The 13,344-nt window shown below is 28.3% G+C and overlaps 1 protein-coding gene across 1 annotated transcript; it reads left to right on the top strand.

Moving 5' to 3' along the window:
* The first annotated feature begins 7,896 nt into the window (after positions 1-7,896).
* Positions 7,897-12,813, top strand: LOC112749087 (laccase-7). Its single transcript, XM_025797356.2, has 7 exons — positions 7,897-8,345; positions 8,435-8,586; positions 9,492-9,736; positions 10,034-10,159; positions 10,547-10,936; positions 11,565-12,149; positions 12,244-12,813. Exons 1-7 carry the CDS (start codon positions 8,250-8,252, stop codon positions 12,372-12,374), a joined length of 1,725 nt encoding a protein of 574 aa, XP_025653141.1. The 5' UTR covers positions 7,897-8,249; the 3' UTR covers positions 12,375-12,813.
* Positions 12,814-13,344: the final 531 nt, after the last annotated feature.

Raw genomic sequence — 13,344 nt, 5'->3', positions numbered from 1 at the left:
ATTTCTTTTATTTCTACATTTTGATGATTTTCACTCCCACTAACTTCACTATTTTCAAAGAATTTTGCATTACCAGTTTCTATAATTCTTAGACTATGGTTTGGACAATAAAAAATATACCCTTTAGACTTTTTTGGATAGCCAATAAAATAGCCACTCACTGTTCGAGAATCTAATTTCTTTTCTTGTGAATTAAATATTCTTGCTTCTGTTGGGTAACCCCAAACATGTAAATGCCGTAAAATGGGTTTCCTATTAGTCCATAACTCAAAAGGAGTCTTTGGAACAACTTTACTAGGAATTCTATTTAGCAAATACATGGCAGTCTTTAATGCATATATCCACAAGAATTTGGGTAAAGAAGAATTGCTCATCATACTTCTAACCATATCCATTAACGTTCGATTACGTCTTTCTGCCACACCATTTTGTTGTGGTGTGTATGGCATTGTATATTGTGCACATATGCCATATCTTTCTAGAAGTTTTGCAAATGGACCAGGACATTGTCCTGTTTCATTATGTTTTCCATAATATTCACCACCTCTATCTGACCTAACAACTTTCACCTTTTTGTCTAATTGCCTTTCAACTTCTTTAATATAAATCTCAATAGCATCAACTGCCTGAGATTTTTCTTTAAGCAAATAGACATATCCATAACGTGAAAAGTCATCAATAAAAGTGATGAAATATTTTTCTCCACCAATAGATGGAGTATCAAAAGGTCCGCATACATCAGTGTGTATAATTTCAAGAAGCTGACTACTTCTTGTGGCACCTTTCTTATTTTGTTTGGTTTGTTTTCCCTTAATACAATCCACACATAAACCAAGATCAGTAAAATTTAGATTTTGTAAAATCTCATTCTTTACTAATCTTTCTATTCTTTCTTTGGATATGTGACTCAAGCGTTTATGCCACAAGAATGCAGAACTTTCTTTAGGCGTATTTGGCCTAACTACATCATTCTGGTACACAATAAGCAAGGATTCAGAAAATTGATCAAGAAGTTTTAATATATACAAGCCATCAATTAAAACACCATAACCAACAATATTAGAATTTTTAAATAAATTAAAACAACCATGTCCACCATTAAAAGAAAAACCACAATTGTCCAACTTTGAAATAGAAATTAAATTCCTAGACATTGAAAGTACATAAAGAGTCTTAGGTAAATCTAAATGAAAGCTTGTATCTAACACCAAACGATAAGTTCTTATTCCTTCAATTGGCGCTTTCACACGGTTTTCCATGTAGAGGAACATCTTACTTTGGCTTATGGTTTGGATCGTAAGGAATCCCTACATTACATTAGATACATGAGTTGTAGCACCAGAATCAAGCCACCAAGAATTATGAGGAATATCAATTAAATTTGATTCATAAGTACATACATATGTTTCAAATATACCTTTTTTTTCGAACCATGCCTTACATTTAGGACAATTCTTTTGAAAATGTCCTTCCTTCTTACATAAATGACATTGTTTTGTATTGGCATGTCCTTTCTTCTTAAAATTCTTGGGCTTTGTCTTTAATTTCTTTTCTGATTTGTCAGCTCTTTGAACCAAGTTGACAGAATGACCACCACAATTCTTAAGTCTATTTTCTTCCTGTATGAGCTTTCCAATCAATTCATTAACGTCCTATTTTTTCTTCATGACATTATAATTAATTTGAAAAGCTCCATACTCAGAAGATAATGAGTTCAGAATGAATTGCATCATAAAGGAGTCATCAACTGTCATACCCAGTGACTTTAATTTTACAGCAATATTAGTCATCTCAATAGTATGCTCTTGCATGCTCTTAGACCCATCAAACTTCATGGCCGTGAGCTGTGACATTAATGTACTAGCGAGTGACTTATCAACAGAACGGAAGCGGTCTTCCACCAACGCAAGATATTCTTTAGTACTTTCTGTTTGTGGAAGGGTAGTCTTAATATTGCTTGCAGTAGTCATTCACATAAACATAAGACTTAATCTGTTAGAACGTTCCCATGTCTTAAGTGCATACTTTTCATCTTCATATTGTCATCAGTGACAATGAGTTTCTCTTCTAAAAGTGACAAGTCAAGATCCAAAAAGACCTAAATGAAACTTCACTTGCGAATGAATTGAAATACCTGTCATTTAATCATACAATGCTCATATTAAGTTTAATTTAATCATCTACTCAGATTAGAGAACATAACAAGCATATTACAGTTCACCTTTGGGTAAAATTCTATAATATACTAACATTAACATACAAATGAATGCCATATTTATCATATTTGAAGATTAAAATTTTCTGCCAAATACATATACCATTTTTGGACAATACATATATCTGACCTAATAATAATAATTTTTTTTCTCGTTCAAGTCTATTAATAATAGATGAGATTTCCTTTGGATAAATCTAATTCTAAAATTAATTAACACATTATTAAATATACTGGCATTTTACATTATAACTTGGTCACTTTGGTGTACACAAACAGTAAATAATCTAAATAAATTTAATACTATAAATAAAATATTTATAGACTTTTCATAAAATTAGAGTACATTACGTACTCAAAATAATTTCATAATTGTCATCAATACTAAACATAAACTCAAGATTAAATTCATACATGAGCATAATTTATGATCAAATTAAAATTAAAATATTTAGAAGAAAACATATAAAATATATACAACCACAAATATGCAGTTTTGATGGCATAAAATTTGAAACCCACTTAATTAAAATCCAATTATGAATAATTAATCAGAAACATGAAACACCGTGGATATCATAATTAGATCAGAGAAAATCACATACTTTCAAAACACATGTTCTGATACCACATGTAAACTTATTTTAGCGGAAGCATTAATTAGGATCTTAAAAGTTGTGATTTTCATACCCGGATTGGTTGCCATAACAAGTCCTGATTACGGTAGAATTAAACTTTAAGACTAATTTTGCAGAGTTTTGGTCACAGTAGAGTTGAACTTCAACACTGGTTTCTCTCTTTCCTTTCTTTCAAACGTTCATCAAGATGGCAGTTTTCTTAATATCTTTCAGTGAGTAAAAACTGTAAAGACGTCGTGTATATTGAGACAGAGAGAGGACCACTTTTTATGTGTTATTATCTTTAAATCTAATGCGTCTATCAAACATTAAAATTAACGGATGAGATTAAATCATTAATAGTTTATAGATAATTACAATTAGGCCATAACAAAAGTTTAAATTACAATAAACTTTCAACATTAAGAATATATTAAAAGAAAATGACAATCGTTATATTTAGGATGGAAAAATATTTCTTCAAAAGGCTATATATTTAACTATAGTTTATGTATCTCAAAGAGAATAATTGCAGATAGAAATACTAAAAATGTTCCTATTTATATTAAGGGGCTAACCTCAAAAGGCCTACTAAAAAAATATTTCAATATTTTGGTAAAATAATAAGTAAAAGATTTCAATAAGTGTTAACTATGTGTAAAATAACCATAGACATCATACGATCAAAAAATTATAATTTTAAGGAGAAGTCAGAAAAATTGAAGAATAATTAGATATTAACCTGACTTTAAAATAATTTTTATATATTATGTCCTTTAAAATATATAAATTAATTTCTAACAAAATTAATTATTTATCCTTATTTACAAAATTACATATCTAGCTATTCATATTAATTATACGATGCAATTGGTGCTATACATAAAATTCATGCACTAGTGATCGATTGTGTCTTTTAAAGACTAGATTCTATTTGTTGGTAGAAAGAAAATTTCATCCCAAAATATTATAGCTACATATAATTTTAATATAAAATTTACTTTTGTTCTGCTTTGACAAGCTACTTTTAAAATAACATGCTTAGCTTATTCTAATTCATAGGTGTTGAAACCGCTGCAATTAAAATGAGATTATTCTGTATGGTAACCCAAGCACTACTTAATTCTATGTATTCTTATACGTATCGCTATCCATTTTATTGATGGTGATGACTTTAGTTTGCAGAAATGATCATATTCGTTATATTCTGAACCCTAACACAAGTCATGGAAAAAAAAAAAAAAAAGAAAAGAAGAATAGCATTATTTCCCTAATTATAGCTAGCGCACATCATTTTCACCAATATTAGAAATAAAACGTTGAAAAATATTTATATTAATAGAACACATGCAATAATGTTCAAGAAATGATTGCCACATATGATACATGCTGATCTACGTTGACATCGCTACCGAGATGGAATTAAGAGGCAAAACTTGCTTTGAAGGCTCATATACACCACGGGACCGTGGGGAATTTTTTTTTAAATAAACAATTTAATTATTTTAATTAATTATCAAAATATATAATTATAATTTGTAGTGTATTTATAAATTTATATTATATTAAAATTTTAAATTTTATATATTTACAAATACATTTAGAATTATCTTATTTACCGTGTAAACGAAATAAATTAATGTAATGTAAATTAATAAATACGCTACAAATTATATATTTCGTAATTAAAATAATTAAATTATTTATTTGAAAAAATTTCCCCACGGATCCGTGCTACTCAAATATTTAAAAAATTGAAAATTTTGCCACAAAATTTGTCAACATCTACCTAACACAAAAGAAATATAATAACGACAATTCCCCCTCTATATATGGGCGGAGAAGTTTTGCTTTTGGAAGAAATAAATTTAGTTATTTGATTTTTCAAAAATGAAAAGAATCCTCAATTGATTGGGTACTTCAAGATCATAATCATATTTAGCAATAGCATATTTTTCCTATCGATCTAGCTGTATGTATTTAGTTACAGCTTTACACGTTCGTAAAAGCATGACAAATATGAAATCTGATAAATATAGTTATATATATTTTTTGAGTTGAACGATTGCGTTATATGGTCAACTATAATAACTATTATAAACTCGCTTTCTAATTCAACGAAAAGTGTGTACGTAAAAGATACTCATATGCTGGTAATAGCATATAAAGAAATTAAAATGCATAATAAATGTATAAACATATGGATTTATAATATATATGAGCGTATTGGTCCATAATTTTCTTGTCTTTTATTTATTTATTTATTTATTTATTTTCTAGAATCATTGTTGCTGTAGAGTAAACCTTAAATAGAAAAAGCAATAAAAAGGAAACAAAATATTTCCTTGCACATGCTGTCTCATTTTTAAATACAATAATTTGATCTTGTCTGTTTCGCAAAAAGAAAAATTAAAAATAATTAACAAATCATGAGCAAACAAAATTATTTTAATTATGTAATATTGTACGTGTTTTATTTTTAAAGTGTTACGTTTCTTTAAAAATAATAATATAAATATATATATTTAAATTTTTTCTCCAAAATATAACTAAATATTTTTAGACAAACTTAAATTTTCAACTCCCAAGATATTATCTTATTTTATTTTTTTAAAATTATGTTTAGAAGAGAGATTAAAATTAAGAGATAGAGACTAAATTAAATATTTATATTTATTATATTTGGTATAAAATATATATGAATGAATTATGTTTTAGTATCTTATTTGATTTACGACAAATACAAAGATAAAAATAAATAAAATTATTAAAATATCATTATTAATAAAAAATAAAATAAAAATTAAACCCTAATTCGCATCATACATAATTCATAACAAAAAAGACATGGAAAAAAAAGGAAAAGAGAAGACGAGGAGAGAGAGAGTCATTGGTGGGAGTCACTACTATGGCCATTATCGTCGTGGGAAGAAGACAAATCAAAGAAGAGGGAGAGAGAGAAAGAAAGAAGACAAATGAGAGAGAAAACTCGCCAGAAAAAGAGGCAGATAGTGACGATGACAACGATGACGATGCTAAAAATGAGGGCTGTCGTCACCGAACCGAACACACAGAGAGAGAGAGAGTTCTTAAAGCAATAGAGACATTGCAAAATGCGATGGAAGCCCTTGATGTCTCCTTCATTCCTTGTTTGGCAGTAACGGCTCCTCTCTTTGTCGCCGTCATCATTTTGTTCCTTCCTCTCTTTTTTTCTCCATCTGTTTTGGCTTCAGTCTCTATTTTTCTCTTTTCTTTTGTTTTGATTTTGAAATCATCTTCTTTAAAAAAAAATTTCTTTTTTTTTTCTATTATTGAATCTAATTTTAAAATATATTTATGAGATTGTTTTGTTCTTTATATTATTATTGTTGGTGGTAGTGTATTATAAATTTTAAATGAAAAATTTAAAATAAGAACATTTTAAAGAGTGAGAGAGCATTTTAAAGATACTGATCCAAATGCATGTGGTGATAGAAATGAGAGATGGGATGAGATTCCGGATGAGAGATAGAGGCTGTGAATAGTAATGTTGGCTTTGGGTGAGAAATTGTGAGGACAAATTTAAAATATAAAATTTAAAACAAGAACATTTTAAAGAAGAAAAATATTAAAAAAATTTTAGTCTCATTTTTTAAAAATATTAAAAATTTTAATATCTGATAACTAAATATAATATTAAGTCATAATTTTAATTTTTCGGTCTTAGTTTTGGTACAACAAAAAAATGCAGCCTAATAATTTAAAGTAGAATTTTTTTAAAAATAATTTTAAATAATTTTTTTTCTGTTTGTGCTCAATTAAACACATCCTAAAAAATTATTTGTATGAACTCTTTATTATATATATAAAAATTTTGAAAAATAAATTAAAACAACTTTTGGAAATAATTTTAAGTAACTTATTTAGTTTGTCATAATTATTAATACACTAAACTAGAAAAGTAAAACGCTAATAATGAATCTTATATGTAGTCATTGTCATCAAAATATACTACTATATATATATATTGGATATATATATGTAAGGAAGGTGGTGTTTGAATAGAAAACTTTTTAAAGTTTAAACCTTCACTATCAATAATACAAACTAAAATAACTTGACGTAAGTAAACTTTTATAGTTTCCTTATTGAGAAAATATTATTGTATCCACCCCCCTCACCACTTCGTCTTTTTTTTTTTTGGTCAATAACGAACCCTCCCTTGTTTTCACTCATTATTTTCTTCCCTTCAGCATTATTATTATTCACCAGCGCCAATGTATTTGAGAACTTTGATTTGTTCAATAAACCGACCCTCTGACTTTCATATTAACACACTGCAAATTACCAATTGGCGAATCATTGTAGTTCTCAAACACGTCTTCCACCAAATCATAACGTCATGATTTTATCATTTACTATATTAGTTTCATTAAAGACTAATATACTAGTAATCAAACCCCTAATTAACAAATGGACATACGCTAGTTAATCAATTAATTAATTAAGGGTAGTAGCTAGTAATCAACACTTGAAATAAACAAGGAAAATTCGTAGAAGCATGTTATGTTAAATAAAAAAAACGATAAATTATTATACCTGGTTGATTACTAAGGTAGTAAAATTATCTTGATTTTCAATAAAAGGGCCGGGTTTAATTTTCAGAATTAAAACAAAAAAGAAAAATATTGGAAGACTCTTGTTTTCTTTCACTACAAGAAAACCACCAAATATGGCGGCTTTATAATTTGCAAGGGTTAAATTAAGACTATTAATAATATAAGACCTGAATTAAAAATACACCATAAGTTATACTAACTTCTTTTATATAACTTTATCATACTCCATAACATTTTGAGCAATAGTCAGCGTTGAGTTTTTACAAAAGTGAATGATATATAACATAATTTACATATATAACAAAAATTTGTCATGTGTTATATAATTTAAATCTCAAAAAATACATAAATTCATGTTGTATACTAACTTCCATCCAATCACAAGAGAGATTATTGACTTACGTGTGGTGATGATGATGAGAACATAGCATTTTATATTAGCATATTATTCAACATATCCGATCCTGTTAGGTCAATCTAACAAGCTAACATTTATGCTTTCTTATGTTCCTTGTAGATATATTACGGATATAATTATGGTTAATTATTAACTTTAAGAATAGTTGAATTAGCCTTATTACAACAATTTTCAATGATACAATCCAACTAAAACGCGCAAGATGGACGAGTCAAAGTTTAAGGGCTTCCTCTATAAATATTAGACTCGTTTGAGACATACACATACATAAAACAAATTACTTAAAAATCATTATTATTGTCTTTGCTTCATTTATCATTCATAGATATCTATCTTCAACTCCAAGCATCAAATCATACATACATAGAAGAAGAAGATCAAATTATTATTAAAGGTGCAACATGAAACGTTTTGGGTTTTCTCTTGCATGGGGTTTTGCAACAATTGTGCTAGCTTCTTCATTGGTTTCCGCTGCTGTTGTGGATTACACTTGGGATGTATGTAATTTATATTATGCTTATTATATATGAAACTTTGGAAGTGATTAATGAATTATTGATATCTATATTTATACTTATTATATCAGGTGGAGAATTTTACAGTGGAGCGTTTGTGTGATGAGCATGTAGTGACTGGAGTGAATGGAAGCATTCCAGGGCCAGCAATTAACGTTAGAGAGGGTGACACTGTAATTATACACGTTAGAAACAAGTCACCCTATAATGTTACTCTTCATTGGTAAGATATTTTAATTTAAGTTAAAAACTCATGTGCACTTGTTGTGAAATTATTAATATGAAAATAACTGGATATAAGTATTCATCCTTAATTAATTGCTTCTCATACCAAACGTGAAAGCAATCCATGAAACTCAATGATCACAAACATCTCCCTTTTCCATCCATTGCTTACCTTCTTCCTTCTTTTGGTGATGATTTCATTATCTCATTTAATTTTTAATTCACTGGCGTATAGTAGAATAATTAAGTATTAAAACAGTATTTCTCCGTAACCATAATGCCTCACTACATGATAGTTATTTAAGTTTATTAAATGAGAAAATTTAGGAGTTAATCACTTTTATTAAAATTTGATCAGCATTTAACTAGTAAAAGAAAAGTGAATAATTTTATAGTATTAGATATAATTTTACACTATTAAAAATATTAATAATGACTAATTAATAACTATAAATTACAAAATCTATTAGTCTCTTAATACTTCTCTTATTAATATGTATACAGTAGATTTTATGAATAATTTTTTTATGTACAAAAATATAACTACATAAAATTAGAGATTAACAGTTGACTCTAGAGTGAATTAGATATATTTTCGAGTTAAAATTTAAAAAAAAAATTGTCTCTTAAAATTCTTCGAATTTTTGTTTTAATGCATTTAGCGAAATATTCTTTTTAAATTCAAAAATGACCCTGTTAGTAGTTAGTTTGTCTCTCTCTCAAACACCAGCATGACCAATTAAAATGACATATTAAGCCGTCACATCAACATATTATTTAATAGAGATAAATTAACAATATGAATGAATACTAACTTATCTTCTGATAAAGATTAAATAAAAAAAAAATCAGAAATTAGTTATTAGGTATGTAGAATTCTAATCATTATAATGATATATGTAGGCATGGAATATTTCAACTTGCAAGCCAATGGTCAGATGGTCCAGAATATGTAACTCAATGTCCGATACCTCCAGGTGGCAGTTACAGATACAAATTCACCATAACAAAACAGGAAGGAACACTTTGGTGGCATGCACACTCATCTTTCTTGCGTTCCAATGTTTATGGAGCCCTTATTATTCGTCCTCGCTGGGGACACTCCTACCCATTCCCTAGAGTTTACCAAGAAGTACCTATTTTGCTCGGTAATTTTTTTATATATATATTTTTTAAATTTAGATAAAATTATTTTTAATATAAATTATTAAATAATAATTTAATTAAATATATCAAATTATATAATTATTTTTAACTATTAATTTTATGTAAGAATAACTGAGTGTAAATCTTATATTTTATCTTCTTTATTTTCTATTATTTCATGAAAATCTTTTATCCAGTGTTATTTTAGCTAGCTTTATAACAAAATAATCTACCAATTTATTTAGACCTTAAAAAGTTGAAGTATTCTCATGAATTTTATTTTTTATTTTGTTTTTCAGGAGAGTGGTGGAATGTTAATGTAGAGGATGTTGGGAACAACGCATCACAAGGAATAGTTCCGAGAAATTCAGACGCTTTCACAATTAATGGCTTGCCTGGCGATTTATATAATTGTTCCCAAAATCGTAAGTCAACTGTTTAAAAACATTGAAGAGCCCGGTGTTTTGCTACACGTTTTTATATTCATAGAAATTTAATTATTTTACATTAAAAATTTTATATCAAAATATTTTACATCGATATATGTCATAATATCATTTTTTTCCGATATAAATAATTATATGTTTAAATTTTTTTTTTCAAATAAGAACCTTTTTTTTGTGTTTGATTGAATTTTTGTATATGTCTTTTTTTTTATTTGTCTTTGAGATTTATTAAGGATCGAATTTCTAAACTTTGACAATATAGAATTTTGATATGACATGGTGTTATAATGCTATTTTTTTTAAAAATTTAATCTGAAAGAAAAAAATAACATAAATAATTATATTTCTAACAGTATAATTTTGCAGAGACTTACAGGCTGAACGTGAAGCAAGGAAAAAGGTACTTGTTGCGAATTATCAATGCTGCACTGAATGAACAACACTTCTTTAAGATTGCGAACCACAGCTTCACGGTTGTAGCCATTGATGCTAGCTACACTCGGCAGTATAAGACGGACGTTATAGTATTGGCACCAGGGCAAACCGTTGATGCAATCATCACAACAAACCAAAGCGTGGGTTCTTACTACATGGCATTCACAGAATACAGATCCTCAAATGTGATAAACAATAACTCAACAACAAGGGGAGTGTTGGTTTATGAGGGTGCATCACAATCATTAGCCCCTATAATGCCTGACCTACCAGATCAATTTGACACACCAACTGCACACAAGTTCTACACCAACATTACAGGTAGCTTCTACCTATGGGCACCTCATCCAATCTAGAGAAAACACTTAGATTGATCTTTGAAATTACACTCGAGTCTCAATTTGATCTTTAAAATTTTAATTGTCTTAATTTAGTCCCTAAACTTTTTAATTGATTATGTGACAAAAACTATCACAAAAACTAACCTGATTAAAATTTGAAAAATTTAGAAACTAAATTGAGATAATTAAAACTTCAAAAATTAAATTAAAGTTCAAATTTTCGCTCCAAACTACATACAAATCTTCCTATACATTAATATAAATATTTCTTATGAAAACTAAATATTTTATTTTATTATATATTTACTTTTTATTGGTCATCAGCAATAATTATAAAAAAGAAATTAAAAATATTTTTTATGAATAATAATTGTTTCAAAAGTATTAAAATATATTTGTTACAATACTTTTATACACAATTATCAAGTATATTAATAAGAAAATTAAGTCAAAAAGTAGCTGTAAACATTTTTCCATTTAACGTAAAAGAATATTATACTGAAATATTTATTAATTTATAGTCATACATATTTTAACATAATACGTATCAAAATACATTTTAACTATTTTTTATTACTAAAATTTTCTGAATCTTTTACCGTCGACAGGTTTAGCCGGTGGCCCTCATTGGATCCCCGTTCCACGAAGCGTGGACGAAAACATGTTCATCGCATTTGGGATTGCACTAACACCATGCAACCTTCCAGGACCAAGTGGTTGCATTAATCTTGGAGGAATAAATGTGTTATTATCGGCAAGCATGAACAATGAGTCTTTTGTGTTACCAAAGGGTAGAGGGTCCTCTATGTTAGAGGCATTGTACCACAACAATGTTAGTGGAGTCTACACTAGAGATTTCCCAAGTCAACCTCCATTTGTGTTTGACTACACGGATCCTTCTCTAGCTTTTGGTAACACCACCTTAGCCTTTGCACCTAAATCAACAAAGGCCAAGCCAGTGAAGTTCAATTCAACGGTGCAAATTGTGCTTCAAAATACGGCTATTCTTGGTGCGGAGAACCACCCTATTCACGTTCATGGCTTTAATTTCTATGTTTTGGCTCAAGGGTTTGGGAATTATAATGCTTCTGTAGATGAAAGTGAGTTTAATTTTGTTAATCTTCAAGTCCGTAACACAATTGCTGTGCCTGTGGGAGGATGGGCTGTCATCAGATTCCGAGCCGATAATCCTGGTAATGATATTACTTCTCTCAAAAACTTAAATTGATATATAAGACGAGATACGTAAATAATTATATTTCTAATTCCATATTGAATACAATGCAGGTATTTGGCTTGTACATTGCCATTTGGAAAATCATTTGCCATGGGGTTTAGCCATGACTTTTGAGGTTGAAAATGGACCCACTCCTTCAACAAGATTGCCTTCACCGCCGGCTGATCTACCAAAGTGCTAATTAAGCACTACTCCACACGACAACAAATAATTAATAAAGCTTCAACAAATTATATTTGTATTATACAATAATTCAAAAATAAAGATCTGTGTTATTAATATTAGTTATCCACTCTGTTTTGGTAGTAGGTTCCCAATTTGATTTGTTTCATTTATACATACACTGTAATAAATGGCTACAGTCTTAGACTTGTTCTTTCAATTTTGTTATTTCTTCTGTGCTGGAAATTCACATGCAACTTGTTTATAAGTAAAATTGATGGTAGAAAATCGTAGATGATAAATTAGTTAAATATATCAAATCATCTAATGATTTTCAATTGTCAGTTTTAAATGAAAATAATTGCTTGTGCGTCTTTACTTTATTTTGTATGTAGTAAGTAGTTCATTCAATTATACATTGGAACATATATATACCCAAAGTTTAATTTCTTTTTGTCCATGGCTACTCTTGTAATTTATTTTTCTAACATTATTTTATATATATATATAACGTAATTTTTAAATTTTGACAAGTTATATGCTTATTGCTTGCATGTATGTATGTGTAAGAGAAATCCAAATGAATTTTCTACATAGTAATCAAGTAAATAACAACCCTTGCAAGAAATTATTGAAATGTTCAACTTTTACTAGACAACGTGGAGAATATTACGGTAATTACGTTGTGGTTCTCATTGTAATCGTAGTTTATGATTTACTAAACAAGCATATTCAAAATGTTTAGTTTTTATGCAATCTATAAGATAATATTAGGTTAAAGTAAAGAAAATCTAAGAACCTAATATTTACTTAAGTAGTGTTTGAAAGAGAGATAGAGACTAAGAAATTGAAATTGAGAGACAAAAGCTAAAATAAATTTTAGTATTGTGTTTGGTGTAAAGTGGAAGATAGAGACTGAAATACTGAAATTTTAGAGATAGAGACTGAAATTTTGGTACTAATCTCTGAGCCAACAAATATGATATTGA

This window comes from Arachis hypogaea, chromosome 2 (assembly GCF_003086295.3).
Source record: "Arachis hypogaea cultivar Tifrunner chromosome 2, arahy.Tifrunner.gnm2.J5K5, whole genome shotgun sequence".
Lineage (NCBI taxonomy): Eukaryota > Viridiplantae > Streptophyta > Magnoliopsida > Fabales > Fabaceae > Arachis > Arachis hypogaea.
Note: the sequence above shows the minus strand (reverse complement) of the source record. Positions and strands in the feature narration are given on the sequence as shown.